Raw genomic sequence first — 20515 nt, 5'->3', positions numbered from 1 at the left:
GTATTTTTTGATTTCCTCTTTGATGTCTTCAGTGATCTCTTGGTTATTAAGTAGTGTATTGTTTAGCCTCCATGTGTGTATTTTTTACAGATCTTTTCCTGTAATTGATATCTAGTCTCATAGCGTTGTGGTCGGAAAAGATACTTGATACGATTTCAATTCTCTTAAATTTACCAAGGCTTGATTTGTGACCCAAGATATGATCTATCCTGGAGAATTTTCCATGAGCACTTGAGAAAAAGTGTATTCTGTTGTTTTTGGATGGAATGTTCTATAAATAGCAATTAAGTCCATCTTGTTTAATGTATCATTTAAAGCTTGTGTTTCCTTAATTTATTTTCATTTTGGATGATCTGTCCACTGGTGAAAGTGGGGTGTTAAAGTCCCCTACTATGATTGTGTTACTGTCAATTTCCCCTTTTATGGCTGTTAGTATTTCTCTTATGTATTGAGGTGCTCCTATGTTGGTGCATAAATATTACAATTGTTATGTCTTCTTCTTGGATCGATCCCTTGATCATTCTGTAGTGTCCTTCTTTGTCTCTTGTAATAGTCTTTATTTTAAAGTCTATTTTGTCTCATATGAGAATTGCTACTCCAGCTTTTGATTTCTTTTGATTTCCATTTGCATGGAATATATTTTTCCATCCCCTCACTTTCAGTTTGTATGTGTCCCTAGGTCTAAAGTGGGTCTCTTGTAGACAGCAGATATACAGGTCTTGTTTTTGTATCCATCCAGCCAGTCTGTGTCTTTTGGTGGGAGCATTTAATCCATTTACATTTAAGGTAATTATCGATATGTATGTTCCTATTCCCATTTTCTTAATTGTTTTGGGTTTATTGTTGTAGGTCTTTTCTGTCTCTTGTGTTTCCTGCCTAGAGAAGTTCCTTTAACATTTGTTGTAAAGCTGGTTTGGTGGTGCTGAACTCTCTCAGCTTTTGTTTATCTGTAAAGGTTTTAATTTCTCCATTAAATCTGAATGAGATCCTTGCTTGGTAGAGTAATCTTGGTTGTAGGTTTTCTCCTTCATTACTTTAAATATGTCCTGCCACTCCCTTCTGGCTTGCAGAGTTTCTTCTGAAAGATCAGCTGTTAACCTTATGGGGATTCCCGTATGTGTTACTGGTTGTTTTTCCCTTCCTGCTTTTAATATGTGTTCTTTGTACTGAATTTTTGGTAGTTTGATTAATATGTGTCTTGGCATGTTTCTCCTTGGATTTATCCTGTATGGGACTCTCTGTGCTTCCTGTGCTTGATTAAGTATTTTCTTTCCCATATTAGGGAAGTTTTCAACTATAATCTCTTCAAATATTTTCTCAGTCCCTTTCTTTTACTCTTCTTCTTCTGGGACCCCTATAATTCGAATGTTGCTGGTTTAATGTTGTCCCACAGGTCTTTGAGACTGTCCTCAGTTCTTTTCATTCTTTTTTCTTTATTCTGCTCTGCAGTAGTTATTTCCACTATTTTATCTTCCAGGTCACTTATCCATCCTTCTGCCTCAGTTATTCTGCTATTAATCCCTTCTAGAGTAGTTTTAATTTCATTTATTGTGTTGTTCCTCATTGCTTGTTTCCTCTTTAGTTCTTCTAAGCCCTTGTTAAGTGTATCTTGCATTTTCTGTATTCAATTTCCAAGATTTTGGATCATCTTTACTGTCATTATTCTGAATTCTTTTTCAGGTAGACTGCCTATTTCCTCTTCATTTGTTAGGTCTGGGGGGCTTTTACTTTGCTCCTTCATCTGCTGTGTGTTTTTCTGTCTTCTCATTTTGCTTATCTTACTGTGTTTGGGGTCTCCTTTTCGCAGGCTGCAAGTTCGTATTTCCCGTTGTTTTTGGTGTCTTTCCCCAGTGGCTAAGGTTTGTTCAGTGGGTTGTGTAGGCTTCCTGTTGGAGGGGACTAGTGCCTGTATTCTGGTGGATGAGGCTGGATCTTGTCTTTCTGTTGCACAGGTCCATGTCTGGTGGTGTGTTTTCGGGTGTCTGTGGCCTTATTATGATTTTAGGCAGCCTCTCTACTAATGGATGGGGCTGTGTTCCTGTCTTGCTAGTTTTTGGCATAGGGTGTCCAGCACTGTAGCTTGCTGGTCGTTGAGTGAAGCTGGGTCTTGGTGTTGAAATGGAGATCTCTGGGAGATTTTCACCATTTGATATTATGTGGAGCTGGGAGGTCTCTTGTGGACCAGTGTCCTAAACTCAGCTCTCCCAACTCAGAGACACAGGCCTGATACCTGGCCAGAGCACCAAGAGACTGTCATCCACACAGCTCAGGATAAAAGGGAGAAAGAATAGAAAGAAAGAAAGAGAATAAAATAAAATAAAGTAAAATAAAATAAAATAAAGTTATTAAAATAAAATATAAAATATAATTAAGAGAAAATTTTAAAAAGTAAACAAAAAACGGACAGACAGAACCCTAGGACAAATGGTGAAAGCAAAGCTACACAGACAAAATCACACACAGGAGCATACACATACACACTCACAAAAAGAGAAAAAGGGGAAAAAATAATATATCTTTGCTCCTAAAGTCCACCTCCTCAATTTGGGATGATTCGTTGTCTATTCAGGTATTCCACAGATGCAGGGTACATCAACTTGATTGTGGAGCTTTAATCCACTGCTTCTGAGGCTGCTGGGAGAGATTTCCCTTTCTCTTCTTTGTTTGCACAGCTCCCGGGGTTCAGTTTTGGATTTGGCCCCGCCTCTGCGTGTAGGTCACCTGAGGGCGTCTGTCTTTGCTCAGACAGGACGGGGTTAAAGGAGCAGCTGATTCAGGGACTCTGGCTCCCTCAGGCCAGGGGTAGGGAGGGGTACGGATGCTGGGCGAGCCTGTGGCAGCAGAGACCAGCTTGACTTTGCACCAGCCTGATGCGCGCCGTGTTCTCCCAGGTACCTTGTCCCTGGATCACGGGACCCTGGCATTGGTGGGCTGCACAGGCTCCTGGGAGGGGAGGTGTGGATAGTGACCTGTGTTTGCACACAGGCTTCTTGGTGGCTGCAGCAGCCTTAGCATTTCATGTACATCTCTGGGGTCCGCGCTGATAGCCACGGCTCGCACCGCTCTCTGGAGCTCCTTTAAGTAGCGCTCTTAATCCCCTCTCCTCGCGCAACAGGAAACAAAGAGGGAAGAAAAGGTCTCTTGCGTCTTCGGCAGTTCCAGACCTTTTCCTGGACTCCCTCCCGGCTAGCCGTGGTGCACAAGCCCCCTTCAGGCTGTGTTCACTCAGCCAACCCTCTCCCTGGGATCCGACCTTGAATCCCAAGCCTCAGCTCCCAGCCCCCACCCGTCCCGGCAGGTGAGCAGACAAGCTTCTCGGGCTGGTGAGTGCTGGTCAGCACCGATCCTCTGTGCAGGAATCTCTCCGCTTTGCCCTCTGCACACCTGTGGCTGCGCTCTCCTCCATGGCTCTGAAGCTTCCCCCCTCTGCCACCTGCAATCTCCGCCCGTGAAGGGGCTTCTAGTGTGTGGAAACCTTTCCTCCTTCACAGCTCCCTCCCACTGGTGCAGGTCCCGTCCCTATTCTTTTGTCTATGTTTTTTCTTTTTTCTTTTGCCCTAGCCAGGTACGTGGGGAGTTTCTTGCCTTTTGGGAGGTCTGAGGTCTTCTGCCAGCGTTCAGTAGGTGTTCTGTAGGAGTTGTTCCACGTGTAGTTGTATTTCTGATATATCTGTGGGGTGGAAGGTGATCTCCGCATCTTACTCTTCCACCATCTTGTCCCGGCCCAACCTCCCCACGACTGTCGCGGCCTCGGCCGCCGGGGCCCCTCCAGAGCCGGCAGCCTCAGTAAGGGCCCCCTCGCCTCGGGCTCCAGGGCAATTCCGTGACGGCGGAGGGAACAGACCCTGAGCTGGGTGTTCCAGCTCTGCGGGCTCCATTCTGCCCATTACCATTTTAAGATTTTCTAGTTCACTATTCTAGACACCAAACCTGGAAGCTACTAGCCATATCCTCAAAATAACTACTCTTTCACTTGGGCCAGTAACTAGTTAAACAAAGACAGCTAGACAACCAAAGCACAGCACAGATATTCACTCCACAAAACCTACCTTTTTATACTTCACATGACTCTATGTAATAATAATGTTGTGTTATCTATTTGGTTAACTTTTTAAGAGAAGATAGATAAATAAATAGATGGATAGCCTTCCTCTTTCTCCCATTCTATCTGAAACTGCATACAGATTCAACCCAACAAGCCATTCATTGGGTGACTACTGTGTACTTAATGGCAGGTAGTAGGCTAGGTGCTATAATGGGAGTAATGGAGTAATGAAGGAGAGTTTCTAGAACATCACACTAGTCCTTGCCTTAAAGTGCTCAGCATCTAGAGCAGGGTCAGCACACTTTTCCTGTAAAGGATCAGACAGTATACATTTTCCTCTCCGTGGGCCATAATAGTCTCTATCACAACTTGAGTCTAATGTTGTAATGCTAAAGTAGCCAATATGTAAATAAGTGAATGTAGTTAATTTCCAATAAAACTTTATTCATGGACACTGAAATTTGAACTTCATGTAATTTTCACATGTCACAAAATATTATTATTTTGACTTTTTTTCAACTTTTAAAAAATGTAGAAACCTTCTCAGGCACAGACCATACAAAACTAGGCAGCAAGCTAGATTACACAGTTTGCTGATCCCTGATCTAGATTAATAAAATTTAACCCTGACTGCACCTTAGAATCACCTGGAAAGTTTTTTTCAAACACTACTAGTACAAAAGCCCCACTCAAAGATGCTGTCTGGAGTGGAAATTTTAACTTTAAAAGCTCCCCAGGTGGTTCTAATGTTCAGCCAAGATTTGAGAACCACTGATCTAGGGGGAAACAGATACATATATTTATAAGATTCAGACACAAATATGTTCAGAAGTCAGTGACTCAGGTTCAGTATGTCACTTCAAGATGTCAGAGACCCAGGCTCCTTCAATCTTGCTATGCTACCATGACCTATATTGCCCAGATCATCTCAATATTCAAAGTGACTGTGCCAGTTCTGACCATCATGTTCACATTCCAGCCAGACAGAAGGCAGAATAGGAAGAAGAGCATGGCTTCTATTAAGAAAACATGTCATAAATTGCACATACCACTTTCCATTTCATTCCACTTGTCAGAACTTAAATGTACTCCATCACTCCTAGATGGAACAAACAGAGACAGGAAAACATAGTTTTTATTTTGGGATAGAATCTGCTCAGTTAAAAATCACAAACTGTATCACTATAGGAAAAGAGAAGAAAGAATATCAAGAAGTAGCACACAATTTCATCCTCAGGAGGTTAAAATTCTCTTGCAGTAGTTTAGGATGTGAGTAATTGATGAGGAAATGAACAGATGAGATTTCCAGGAAAGTTTCTGGATATGCATGGAGAAAGTTAATCTATCTTGCTGATTTTCTCACTACCACTAGTTCAGGATATTTCAAATACTCCTGTGCCAACTGTAAATGGAAATTGTTAATCCCAAAATAGCAACTTCACTTTCAAGGAATAGGAAATGAAAGGGAAAGCATTAGAGTCAAGGCAAAAATAATTTCTTCTCAAATTCAAATTTATTTTCTTTTTTTTCTTGCTTCTTAGCCAAAGGCCAAAATGGTAAATATGTGAGGTACTTTTTCTAGACTGTCTCTTCAGGGCCAAGTTTAATGTTAACTAATAGATTTTGTAAAAGGCATCTCTTTGACTCTGTAGAGGCACATTTGGGAGATCCTGGCCTGGAGAACTACTTTCAACAAGTCTTTTTTTTTTTTTTCTTTTTTTTTTTTTTTTTGCGGTACGCGGGCCTCTCACTGTTGTGGCCTCTCCCGTTACGGAGCACAGGCTCTGGACACGCAGGCTTAGTGGCCATGGCTCACGGGCCCAGCCGCTCCGCGGCATGTGGGATCTTCCCGGACCGGGGCACGAACCCGTGTCCCCTGTGTCGGCAGGAGGACTCTCAACCACTGTGCCACCAGGGAAGCCCAACAAGTCTTAAATGTTGAGAATAGAAGCCAAGGACCAAGCTGAGGGTATTTAAGGTGATTCATCTTCTAAGATAATAGCAGACAAAAGTGAGAGCAATTGGTGGCCACCAGAATGCAGTTTTGAGCAAGTAAGTCACCATGTGTGAGAAAGATCTAGGTGTGGAAACATCTAGGGACAAGTGTACTGATACTGTTATGAGTTAATTATAAGCCCACAATATATTTATGGTCCTGATCACAGAAAGAATTCTATGGGGCAAGAATTCTCACAGGACAAGTGGTATTGTAAAAGAAAATTCAACATAAAACCATTTCCTTGAACACCATTTTTAGATTACTTTTCAGTAGTTTTGAAAAGATACAAAGAGTAGGGGAGGGAATCTGCCGCATGAACCAAGTGAATGAAGTTAACATCAGCTGTAATGGGACAAACTGATATCAGGTGCCTAATGTTTGCCAAAGGACATATAACTGCTGTGATATTTACTGGCCAGAAAAATAAGCAAATCATAATCTAAATCTAGTCATGAAAAACATCAGTGTTATTCAAATGTCAAGCCACATAGAGTGCCCATATTCCTCAATCTCTAATACAGTAGTGTCTTTAAATAATCTTTCTTTAGCATTCTAGAGAGGCAGTGTCTCCTAATTACTCTTATCTTTCAGAAATTTCTGCATTATTCTGGGCCATAAATGCCATCCTGTTTAGATGTGCATTTTCTTATTTATTTTTTTTTATTATAATTTTTTTTGGCTGCTTTGGGTCTTTGTTGCTGTGCATGGACTTTCTCTAGTTGCAGCAAGTGGGGGCTACTCTTCGTTACAGTGCACAGGCTTCTCATTGCGGTGGCTTCTCTTGTTGCAGAGCATGGGCTCTAGGCCCACGGGCTTCAGTAGTTGTGGCTCAGAAGCTCTAGAGTGCAGGCTCAGTAGTTGTGGCACAGTGGCTTACCTCCTCCATGGCATGTGGTATCTTCCCGGACCAGGGCTCAAACCCGTGTTCCTGCATTGGCAGGCGATTCTTAACCACTGTGCCACCAGGGAAGCCCTAGATGTGCATTTTCTTAATCCTGATCTACATAGAGCTGACAGACCATCCATATGGGAACTAAACACTACACTTCCCTTCTTCACTGATATCCCAGGTCCCCACTTCATCCTACATATGAATCTTAGCTATCAATAACTTTCCAAAGTGATCTGTCACAAAGGGAACATTATCTGTAGTTTCAGGTCATTACTTCATGGTGGCAAGTGCTCAAGGCCCATCAGAAGTCTGAATGGAGAAAACAAAGAAGGATCTGGGATACAAGGGAGAAGTGTTCTTAAGAGTTAACCTTGACTGTCACAAGAAAGAAGAAAAAAAAGGTAGTTGAAAAAAACTTGTTAGGCAGAAACACCAGAAGTACAGAAGTAAAATTTTGCATGTTCTAAAACCATGGCATTTCAAGAAGTAAGGAGGACATAGCCCCTGGCCCAAGACAGGACATTTACCTGAGAACCTGCCATTTCTTCCTCTTCTGCTTCCTCCTCTAGGTTTCTTCCTCAGGTGAGATTATGTGGAGAAATCACGTCAGCATCTTGAGAATATGCCTTTAAAGGCTTCGGCACAGATCCTTTACCTGCTACCAATGTGGCCATGGGCAGAAGGGCCTTGAAACTTAGGAAAGTCAACCCTTCCTCGTCTCAGGAGAGATTCAGGAACAATGAGCTCCTACCTGGAGAACAAACTTTGAGCTTCTTCTTTCTTGTCTTCGATGACCCTCCCTTCCCACAGATGCCCCTAAATTTTGCTACACAATAGCTAATGTGGGCTCCACCGCCCTGCCTCTACCAAACCCACGTAGAACAGACCCTGTTACCTCCCCTTGGACAAAAGCCTGGACTCAACTCTCATAAATATACTCGGAAGCCCACATACTTAACCCTGGCCTCATTAGAATCACCTGGAGCACTTAATTAAAGCAACATTGATGTTCTCACCCAGACCAATGAACAGAATCTGTGGGAGAGGACCCAAGATTTGATAGTTCTCAAAAATCCACATGTGATCTTTGTTGAAAGCCCAGGCTGAGAGCCACTTATGTAAACCTTGCTTCTCAAGCTTTAATGTGCATAAAAATCGCTTGGATGGATGTTAACTAGACTTATTGTGGTGATCATTTTGCAATATGTACATATATTGAATCATTATGTTGTACACCTGAAACTAATATAAAGTTATATGTCAATTATATCTCAATTGTAAAAACCACTTGGAAAGCAAATAAAAATAAATAAATAAAGATACAAAGAGAAGAATTGGTCAGGATCTAGTCCTCCCTGGAGCTCTTAGCCCTAGCCCAGAATGTGACCTGGATTATTTGAAAAACATGACTCTTATAGGGAGGAAAAACCAATCAAAATAACACTCAGAAGAGATCCTAGATCATAATTTTTCCTTTTCTCTGCTCAAGGTCCAGGTTACATTTGAAGGAGAGAAACTAATCCTTTAGTATAATAGCCTGTTAGTTCCTCTGAATACCAACAGTAGCACCTAATTTATCACTACACCTTCCAATTCAGGACTTAGTGCTCTAACAGGGTAACAGAGCTAAGGAATGGCTTTCCTTTCTAGTGTTTAAAATTTGTTTAGTACTCCAACAAGTTAATAAAGCCTAATACTGTCTTAATGCCCTAGATTTTCAGCCCTGATATCCTAATAGAAAATTAAGGTCATATAGTATTTATAAATAAAAATATATAATAACAAAAATATTATGTTCCTTTGGAATTTTCTTCTTCCAACTTTATTGAGATATAATTGACATATAACATTGTGTAAGTTGAAGACATACAATGAGTTGATTTGATATATATTGCAAAATTGTTACCACCATACACTTGTATATTGCAAAATGATTATCATAATATGCTTATGTGTATATTTTTCTAATAGATCTTTTTTGGAGTATAATTGCTTCACAATACTGTGTTAGTTTCTGTTGCACAACAAAGTGAATCAGCCATATGCAAACACATGTCCCCATATCCCCTTCCTCTTGAACCTCCCTCCCGTCCTCCCTATCCCACCCCTCTAAGTCTTTGCAAAGCACTGAGCTGATCTCCCTGTGCTATGCTGCTGCTTCCCACCAGCCAACTATTTTACATTCGGTAGTGTATATGTGTCGATGCTACACTCACTTCGCCTCAGCTTCCCCCTCCCACCCCATGTCCTCTTTATTCCTGCCCTGCAACTAGGTTCATCAGTACCATTTTTTTTTTTTTAGATTCCATATACATCCGTTAGCATACAGTATTTGTTTTTCTCTTTCTGACTTACTTCACTCTGTATGACAGACTCTAGGTCCATCCACCTCACTACAAATAACTCAATTTTGTTTGTTTTTATGGCTGAGTAATATTCCATTGTATATATGTGCCACATCTTCTTTATCCATTCATCTGTCAATGGACATTTAGGTTGGTTCCATGTCCTGCCTATTGCAAATAGTGCTGCAATGAACATTGTGGTACATGTCTCCTTTTGAATTATGGTTTTCGAGGTATCACCTCACACCGGTCAGAATGGTCATTATCAAAAAATCTAGAAACAATAAATGCTGGAAAGAGTGTGGTGAAAAGGGAACCCTCCTGCATTGTTGGTGGGAATGTAAATTGATCCAACTACTATGGAAAACAGTATGGAAGTTCCTTACAAAACTAAGAATAGAACTACCATATGACCCAGCAATCCCACTACTATGCTTATATATTATTTCAGATGTTTCATTGTTAGTATATAGAAACACAACTAATTTTGTGTCCAGCAGCTTTACTGACTCAATTAGTTCTAACAGTTTTTTGGAAGAGTCTATAAGATTTTCTATACATAAGGTCATCAATGTGCAAATAACAACTTTCCTTCTTTCTTCCTAGGTTGGATGCCTTTTAATTCTTTCTCTTGCCTTTGCTCCAGCTAGGATTTCCAGCACTATATTGAATAGGAGTGGTGAGAGTGGGCACCCTTATCTTGTTCCTGACCTTGGAGGAAAAGCTTTCAACCTTTCACTCTTGATTATCATGTTGGCTGTGGGTTTATCATATATGGTCTTTATTATGTTGAGGTTTGTTCCCTTTAGACCCAACGGGTTTTTACAACATGAAAGGTTTTGTATTTTGTCAAAAGCTTTACTGATCTATTGAGATGATCATATGATTTTTATCTGTCATTCTATTAAAATGGTATATCAGGGGCTTCCTTGGTGGCGCAGTGGTTGAGAGTCCACCTGCCGATGCAGGGGACACGGGTTCATGCCCCAGTCCGGGAAGATCCCACATGCTGCAGAGCGGATAGGCCCGTGAGCCATGGCCGCTAGGAGCCATGCTTCACAACGGGAGAGGCCACATCAGTGAGAGGCCCACATACCGCAAAAAAAAAAAAAAAAAAAAGGTATATCAAATTTATTGATTTGTATATATTGATCCATCCTTGGATTCCAGGGATAAATCTCGATTGTGGTGTATGATCCTTTTAATGTGTTGTTAAATTCAGTTTGCTAGCATTTTGTTGAGGATTTTTGTACCATATTCATCAAGGATATTGATCTATAGTTTTATTGTAGTGTCCTTATCTGGTTTTGGTCAGGGTAATACTGGTCTTGTAAAATGAGTTTAGAAGTGTTCCCTTCTCCTCCTACACTATTGGTGGGAGTGCGAATTAGTACAGCCACTATGGAAAATAGTATCGAGGTTCCTTAAAAAACTAAAAATAGAGCTACCATATGATCCAGCAATCCCACTCCTGGACGTATATCCAGAAAAAAACACAATTCGAAAAGATACATGCACTCCAATGTTCATTGCAGCGCTATTTACAATAGCAACCTAAATGTCCATCAACAGAGGAATGGATAAAGAAGATGTGGTACATATATACAATGGAATATTACTCAGCCATAAAAAAGAACAAGGGCTTCCCTGGTGGCACAGTGGTTGAGAGTCTGCCTGCTGATGCAGGGGACACAGGTTCGTGCCCCAGTCCAGGAAGATCCCACATGCTGCAGAGCGGCTAGGCCCATGAGCCATGGCCACTGAGCCTGTGCGTCTGGAGCCTGTGCTCTGCAATGGGAGAGGCCACAACAGTGAGAGGCCCATGTACCACAAAAAAAAAAAAAAAGAACAAAATAATGACATTTGCAGCAACACAGATGGACCTAGAGGTTGTCATACTGAGCAAAGTAAGTCAGACAGAGAAAGACAAATATCATATGATATTGCTTATATGTGGAATATAAAAAAAGGCTACAAATGAACTTATTTACAAAACAGAAATAGAGTTACAGATGTAGAAGATAAACTTATGGTTACCCGGGGGTGAGGGTGGGGGGAGGGTTAAATTGGAAGATTGGGATTGACATATACACACTACTATATATAGAATAGATAACTAATAAGGACCAACTGTTTAGCACAGGGAACTCTGCTCAATACTCTGTAATGGCTTATATGGGAAAAGAATCTAAAGAAGAGTGGATATATATATATATATATATATATATGTATGTATAACAGATTCACTTTGCTCTATACCTGAAACTAACACAACATTGTAAATCAACTATACTCCAATAAAATTTTCTTTTTAAAAAAAGTGTTCCCTTCACTTCTATTTTTTAGATAATTTTGAGAAGGATTAACATTAATTCCTTAAATGTTTGGTAGAATTCACCAGGGAAACCATCTGGTCCTGGGCTTTTCTGTTTCGGGAGGTTTTTGATTATTGATTCAAACCCCTAACTCATTGTTGGTCTGTTCAGATTTTCTGTTTCTTCATGATTTAGTCTTGGCAGGTTGTATATTTCTAGGAATTTATCCGTTTCTTCTAGGTTATTCAATTATTTGGTGTATAATTATTCATAGTAATCTCTTATGATCCTTTGCATGCCTGAGGTATCAGTTGTAAAGTCTCCTCTTTCATTTCTGATTTTGAGTCTTCTCTCTTTTTTCTCAGTTAGTCTAGCTAAAGTTTTTTTAATCTTGTTTATCTTTTCAAAAAACCTTGATCTTGACTATTGTTTTTCTGGTCTCTGTTTCATTTATTTCTCTGATTTGGTTATTTCCTTCCTTCTGGTAACTTTGGGCTTAGTTTGTTCTTCTTTTCCTAGTTCCTTGAGGTGTAAATTTAGAGTTTTTATTTGAGATCTTTCTTTTGTCTTCATGTCAGTGTTTATCACTGTAAAATTCCCTCCTAGAACTGTTTTTGAAGCAACCCATAGATTTTGGTATGTTGTGTTTCCATTTTAATTTGTTTCAAGATATTTTTCAATTTCTTCTTTGATCCATTGGTTGTTCAGGGGTGTGTTGTTTAATTTCCACATATTTGTGAATTTTCCAGCTTTATTTCTGTTACTGATTTCTACTTTCATACCATTATGGTAAGAAAAGATAGTTGATTTCAATCTTCTTAAATTTTCTAAGACTTGTTTTGTGACCTGTCATATGCTTTATCCTGGAGAATATTCTGTGTAAACTTGAGAAAATGTGTATTCTGCTGCTGTTGGATAGAATGTTCTACAGAAGTCTGTTAAGTCAATTTCTCTAAAGTATGATTCAAGTTCAACGTTTCTTTGTTGACTTTCTCTCTGGATGATCTATCCATTATTGAAAATGAGGTATTGAAGTCCCCTACAATTACTGCATTCTTGTCTATTTCTCCCTTCAGATCTGTTAGTATTTGCTTAATATATTTAGATGCTCTGATGTTGGGTACATATATATTTATGATTGTTATGTCTTCTTGATGAATTGACCCCTTTATCATTGCATAATAATAGGTCATATTATATTATTTAATATGTATATAATATTATATAATGAACTTCTTTGTCTCTTAATACTATTTTTAGCTTAAAGTCTATTTTGTCTGATATATGTATAGCTACTCCAGCCTATTATTATTTTTGTCATCTTTGCCAATACAATCCAAGAAAAATGCTATGTCATTTTTTTGTTTGTTTTTTTAAGTTATTTGTGACTGTATAGGAAAGATTTTTTAGATAATTAACTGCAGCCACTAACATGAAGAATTTTATCAGAATGTTACAAAATGGTTTACATTCTTGGGCAAGGTTATAATTTAATAGACATGTCAAAGTTATTTCCACAATCACTAGGTATTAAGACTATTTAAATGTTAAGTTACTTGAAATTTAATCAGAGTATTCTGTTTCACATTATTCCTTAAGAATGAAAGGAGTTACACAATAAGCAAAGTCAGAACTATTTTTTCTTTTTTCTCCTTCTCAGGAAAAACATTTTTTACTATCACATGAGCTTTAAAGTCAGTAATATTGACTATGACAGCAAGTTCAAAAAACCATATTCACAAGAATATATGGACCTAACTAAAAAGATAGTATCTTTGGTAAGATGAAATTCTTTTCTTAGCATTGTTTTTTTAAAATGCTATGCTCTTTAAAATGCCAGAATCCTAGCACTCACCTTCCAAGTTGGAAATGATTGATAATTTGATATTATTTCTTACCACTACCTCAGTTCTAGATAAGGATAGTGAGCCCTTTCAGAAAGTCAGTTAGAATACATGTATGGGAGGAAAAATGTAAGAGGGACACATTTTGAAACATCTAAGAAATGCCTGACATGTGATAGACAGTCAAAGAATATTTCTAACGTATTAATAAATTGAATGAATAAAACTTACTCTACCTCAAAGATACCTGACCAAGGCTATGCTGTTTCTGCTCCTAACTTAAACAGTCCTTCAAGGAAGAGAAATGGCCAGTGTAGAAGAGAACATACAGCCCAAAATAAAAATCTTCTTGTTGATCCTCAGTGTATGTAAAATTTTTAAATGTCTACTTAAGAATATGCTTGTTATAATTTAAACTTTACTTGACTAAAGACCTAGTGAAAAGTCTTGACTGCCCCTTGGACATAAACTTCCTTTATCAGAGATACCACTCTAACTAACTCAAATAATTCTATCAATCAAACCAAATTCTGCCAAGAGCAATGGTGTCATCATTCATCTCCCGTTTCCCTGAGCAGATTCCTGACAGGACATTTTCAGACCTAACTGTCTCTGAGTAAAGCTTGTAGTTTTCCCACAGCATTCCACTACCTCCAGTTTCTAATAAATCCAAAGACTTTAAAAGTTTTGGTGTGCTTTTATCATTAGAATAAGAGTTAGCGTATAGAAAATGAAGAAAGAAAATTCCCACTTTTAATTTAGCTTTATGATAAAGAAGGAAATGACAAGGAAGCAGTATAACACAAGGACTAATAAATAGTAGACTTTGGACTCAGAGTTCTTGTTCAATTCTGTGTGTAGCCATTTACTACCTGTATGACTTCAGGCAAGTTATTTAATCTTCCCACACCTCAGTTTCTTCAACTAAAAATGAGATGACAAATACCTATACCATGGAAATGTTCTTGGCATGACATAAGGTTAAATATGTCATAATCTTAACAGAAGTCTTATTATTCTGTAAACCCTTAAAATAAGGATGGTCTAAAACAATTACCTAAAATAAGAGTGCCAATAGACTTAATAAATTATAAGTATATAACAAAGCTAATATGTAAAATAAATAAAATTAAAATAACTCCATATATGCCCACACTAAGAAATTCACCTTTTCTGCTATAAATTCAAATCAACACGTTCAAACCAATTAATCTATGTTTACTTCACAAATGAATATTCCAAAACTATCAGTCTGATCTATTATCATATCATCTTGGTCAATCAACCACCGATCCTGACATCTTCCTTCAGGCTCCTTTAGCAGTCCTCATTCCCAATTTGTAAGTCACCTGTATTAAAACAATCACCAAATATTTCTCATACTTTTTCATTTACATGGGTCAGAATGCCTGCTTTTACATGCCTTTCCTTCTATTTTCATTTAATTCAATGCTCCTTATAATTGTTACCATATACACAACATTCAAAAGTACAACACTGGTGATGATAGCATGTACCAAATGGACTTGTGAATCATTCATCAAACTTACCTATTAGTCATTATTATTATAATGCACACAGCCTGTTTTTCTTCTGATTTCCATTAAATAATTCGTGTGATGATTCACTCTAAAAGGAGAAAAGAATTAAATAAAGAGAGCTGCTTCTTTACTATGAATCATAGTTTTTTTTTCACTACAGAGAATACACCTTCATAGGGAACATTTTCATGTTTTAGATATATGGTTTTCTAGTGGGAAACTCAAAAGAAATCTCGTTATTTCTTTCTTTTTTTTTTTTTTTTTTGTAGCTCTCCAGCAGATATGATGTCCAACTACAGTGAATATAAATTCTAAAATTTAGGAATGAGGTAATACGTTAACAACAAAAATTAGCTTTACTAATTGTCAGGACTGGTCTAAGCACTTTATATATTAACTTATTTGGTTCTCCTGATATCCCCATTTTCCATATGAGGAAACTGAGGCATGAAGAGGTTAATTTACCCAAAGTCATAATGCAAGTATGCTTCCTTCTACTTTATGATTTATTGTCCTATAATTAATGAGCATGCAAACATAAAATCTCAAGCACATTTCCAATTACATCAATTTTCACATGACAGGTCAAATATTCCAAAATGTTTAACCAAATACTATGTGGTTTTCACATATAAATGCAGTGGATTATAGATGACCAAAATGATACCTGATATGTGTAAGATATCTAAGATTACCCATAAGAAACAGGTCAGCCAAGCTTATACATCAAACCACTTACCAGAGTATCCAAGAGCAGGGGGCATCTTTGGTCATTATATAACCAGGGTATTCATCAAATAACAAATTTTCTGCTGAGCCAACCTAAACCTGGTATGGGCATATGCACCTTTAAACTTATGTCTCTCTGTGCAGCCTACCAAATGACAGATTATCTATGGAATTCATCAGGATTAGAAGTATGTAATTTTTAAAAGGTAACAAAGTGAAGGATAATATGCAGGATTCCTGTCCTATCTAATATGAGTAAAAATTATGCCAGTGTTCATTCAGTTTCATGCCCTTCAAAACTTATAAGAAAACTAAATTCAAGATTACTGTACTCTCCAATATAGGCTATTGAAAAAAATGCTGATCTGACATATTAAATGAAAATCATTGTGTGTTAAATTTTTAACCATGAAGGAATTGAGAATATCCCAGGTTTATCAAAAAAAATGCAACCAACATTATGGAGATATTATTCATATTTCAAATGGTATGAAGAAAACTTAAAAAATTACTGATGCGCTAATTTTCTACAATTGGAAAATAAGGAGAGAAGAAATATTAGTTGCTCAGGACAGGATGTCTGCAGACATGGTTATGGAGGGTGGGAATGGTAATAATGAACACTAACATAATTCTAAGTGAGTTTCTGAAACTTGGCACTTAGTTTCAGGTCAAATATCTAACAACCCTTTTCCTACAGGGTGTACCAAGAGACTGAGCTTCTTAAAAACAAGGATTGCATGAGTGCTACTGGGGAAACTTCTATAAATCCACCTTACAGCTTCTTGGAACACCCTAAGCCTGAAGTTACTGTTCACTCTAAGGATGGTTCTACATCTTCCATATATCCACACCTTATTAAACACATATTATATGCTAAAGCTGGGTGTCTGAGTTCATTCTGAAGCTTATTTTTTTCAAGTATCATTTAGCAGGCATCATTTTTGGTCTTCAGTCTAATCTCTTTCCCTGGTTTTGGTTCATAGTATTCCCATTCTCCCACTCACCTAGTCACCATATCTTAAAGTCAATTTTGACCCCTCCTTCTCCATTATCTAACCATTATCTCCATTATCTAAACATTATCTCAATTATCTAACCATTCACCAAATTTTATTAATTATTTCTTCAAAGTATTTCTAGCCTGACTTCCAAAGCAAGATTGCTGATTAAAAGCAAGCATTTATCCCTCTCTGTCTCTCCTCAAATCTCACTGAAATGACAGAAGACAAATAAAAACAATACAATGTGTCTTACAATGGTGGAAGTGTTGCCACCAAAAAGACTAAAAGAGTGAGGAGTTTCTGGTAGATAAAAACTAGAGCTCCACTAAGAGTAAAATCTCAGCAGCACAGTTGCTGACAAACTCCAGAGCCCTGGAGGTAAAATACCAGCCTCCAAGAAAGTGAGTCTTCCCAACAGAAGCTTCAAATAAACTCAAGATCAGAGAAAGCAAAGGTTGAAAGGAAGTCATAGTGGGTAACTAATTAATTAACATAAGGTATTAATTATTCCAACAGGAAGTAATATATTGTAAATTAATTAAAGGACTGAATCAAACATTCTACTGGAAGTCTATACCAATGCAATTACAAAAAGAAAAGGGAGTAATATGTGTACATTGAAAAGAATGAGGGGAAAAGGTCATTATATACTGACAATATTACTAGATACTTAAAATATTCAAAAGACTTAGTTGAAAAATTACTAGAAATAATAACAGTTTTGCAATGTGGCCAAATACCAGACCAACACACAAAAAGTAATAGTTTTCTTAATCAGCAAAAATAACAAAATATAAACATTATTTTTAAATTCCACTTAATAGCAACAAAAACTATAAGATATACATGAATAAAACTAACATAAATTGTACAGAAGACTCATTATTTTAATTATATCAATTCTGTTCAAATTAATGATAAATCCAGTACAATAGTTTATGATAAAGACACAATTTCAAATTCAATAGTGTTGGGCCAATCAGCTAGCCATCTGGAAAACATAGGAAGTGATATTATTTGTGTTTCTGGTGTAATCACTCAATTACATAAGTAGTTAGCTTGTGCAAGATTCTGTTTACTTATCTGAAGAATAGGACTGGTTAAGATTATTTATAAGGTGGTTTATAGATTTAAATTCCATGAATCTGTGGATTTATTACTATCAATTCTAGGATGCTATTATCTAACCACTCCAACTCAAAATGTTGTCTTCCATCTCTGAATACCGACAGAAAACACAATCTATGGTACTAATTTTGTCACTTACTGTGTCTTCTCTTTGTAGCTACAGGTATGCTCCCTGTACCTCTTGCCCCAGTCATCTCCTTATATTCAAATAATATTTGAAAAAAAGGAGAAGAAAAAGTCAGGGGGAAGGGAGTTAGGAAGGAGTGAGAAAGAAAAATGATGAAACAGCTTAAAGAGGAAAAGGCAGATTTACGGATCAGCAGAAAATTTCTGCAGCCTAACAGAGTTGACAACAGTTGAATTATTCTGAGCATATAAGTAGCTATATATTTTCTCTCATTTCATAGGATTTTCTTTTCCACAGGAAACAAGATACTGGAATACTATTGCTCTTCTAGAGTGCAGTACAGTATTTCATTGTCTTTTCTTCAGAGATATCAGTAGCTAGCTCACACACTCTCATCTAAAAATGTTGCTCTTGACTCTATGTTCTCCTCCAGCATCATTTTCCTGCTCTCCTTCTCAGTAAAATTTTGTTGAAAAAGTTAGATATGCTTGCTGTTTCCACCTCCTTTGTCACCTGTTCTCACTTTAACCCAGTCCAGCTGGAATTTCTCTCTCCTGCACGCATTCAACTGCTCTCATAGAGGTCACCAAATACCTCACTGTTGCCAAATCCGATGGTCACTTCTTACTTGAACTTCTCACCATTACTTATGTTCCTTCCTGAAACTTTTCTCTTTTTCATTTACAAGATACCTCCTTCTCCATATTTTCTTCTTCACTAACTGCTTTTCCCAGCTGCCTTTGCTGGTTCCTTATCATCTGTAGATCTCTAAATATAGTTGGTCCCCTCTGCATTGTCCAGAGTCTCCCTTCCTTCTCCATCTTTCCCCCTCCTTTTATCTTCTCCTCTCTTCTCTATCTGTACTCCCTCTACTTCATACTTTGTATGTGTATGTGTGTGTGTGTGTGTGTTTGTTTATTTTTTGCTCCAGATTTCTTTGCCTTTTGGCCCTTTGGTTGCTTGCTCAAACTTCATCATCCCAAATCTGTTGCTTGATATATGTTTTCAGATTCTAAACTCTGGCTTTCCTGTACTCACCCCTTAGAATTATTTAACAAGCCCTTATATAGCTTTTATTTATTAGGACAGTGTCTGTCACTGTTCTAAGCATATGACATATTATCTCACTTAATCATCATAACAGCTCAAAAGCAGCATATAATTACTGTCCCCATTCACAAAAGGTTTGACAACACATATGAAATATTGCCAACCAGTGAATCTCATCCAAGCCTTAGGGGATCCAGGGTAATTTCTGGGGGACAGTCACATAAGCATGGAGTGTCCACATGACTCTCCTTAACTACTTAGTCTGCAGCCCCTCCAGAGGTGAAACTGTTATACCATGACCCAGGGCCCCAGGCAAGTAAAAAGCAGGCATCCCCCACAGGCATCCAGCACAGTGTTAACATAAACCATCTGGTGTGGCCCAAAGCCCCAGGTATACAAACACACTCTTCTCAGGCAGGACATTCCAAGGGCTTAAAGGTTATCCCTCAGAAGCTGGTCAAGGGTCACTCCTTCCTTTGGAATGTACAGGGATTAAACACCCTAAGCCTACTGAGTTAACTCTTTACTGCACATATAGCTTCTAAAACTTATGCATCTCACAAGAAAATTAGCATTGTTATTTGAGGAAGAGGGTTGGGGCCCTAGAATGATGATGAATGCCTCATAAGCATCAACAGTGGAAGTATATGGTAGAGGGGGATAAATGAATCTTGGTATTAAGGAGCTAGAATCCAGTGTGTGGGAGATTCTTCCAGTCATCAGACATGTAAAATTTTTTAAAGGCTTCAGTTTTTGTTTTTGTTTTTTTAGGTATAATTGACATTAACATTGTCAACATTGTGTTGGTTCCAGGTATACAACATAATGATTCCATCTACATGTATATTGTGAAATGACCACAATAGGTCTGGTTAACATCCATCAGTACACATTATTTCAGTACATGATCAAATGGAAGTTCCCTTGTACTAGGAACATATTTGATAAGGCAGTATGTAAAATCATAAATATACCATTACATTTTTTTCTCTTATAATGGAAATCATACAAACTAAAATATATCAGAATTTCTGTGTTTTAGGACTCAAACCTATGGTACTTAAACAGTTAGTACACATGTTCATACATGAAATAAGCCTAGATCTTCCCTAAACTACATTTTTCCAAATAAAATTTTAATGTTAATTTGAAAAATAGATAAAATAAAATGCCATCCTTGTTGTATTCTAAGTCCGTATATAATCTAGGATCTATTTTTTTGATTCTATATTGTGTTCCACATTAATTGTATAGCATTTCTTTCTCATAACTTCATAATCAACGGTCTTTTTTTTTTTGTCAAATGTGCATTCCTTTAATTTTTAAAAATATACACAGGAGAAGCCATGGGTTTTATATAAGAATATACACATTACCAAAGCATCTCTTATTGTTTTCCAAAACTCTATCAGTCTGAGCTTTATAAATTAAATATATCAGAACATTTTAAGTTAAAATGATATCTGTGAAACTACTGGATATGCTAGACTTTTCTC

General features: G+C 37.6%; 1 protein-coding gene across 1 annotated transcript in view; it reads left to right on the top strand.

Moving 5' to 3' along the window:
• Positions 1–4264: 4264 nt before the first annotated feature.
• The window catches only part of LOC307185500 (transmembrane protease serine 11C-like), a gene marked incomplete at its 5' end in the record, with an annotated part of 42726 nt that continues 26475 nt past the window's right edge, over positions 4265–20515 (top strand). The window contains 2 exon segments of the mRNA XM_079919814.1: positions 4265–4269; positions 13257–13374. Coding sequence (XP_079775940.1) covers positions 4265–4269; positions 13257–13374 — 123 coding nt within the window.

Source organism: Stenella coeruleoalba (genome assembly GCF_951394435.1).
Source record: "Stenella coeruleoalba genome assembly, chromosome: 4".
NCBI lineage: Eukaryota > Metazoa > Chordata > Mammalia > Artiodactyla > Delphinidae > Stenella > Stenella coeruleoalba.
This window is presented reverse-complemented; position numbering and strand designations above follow the sequence as displayed.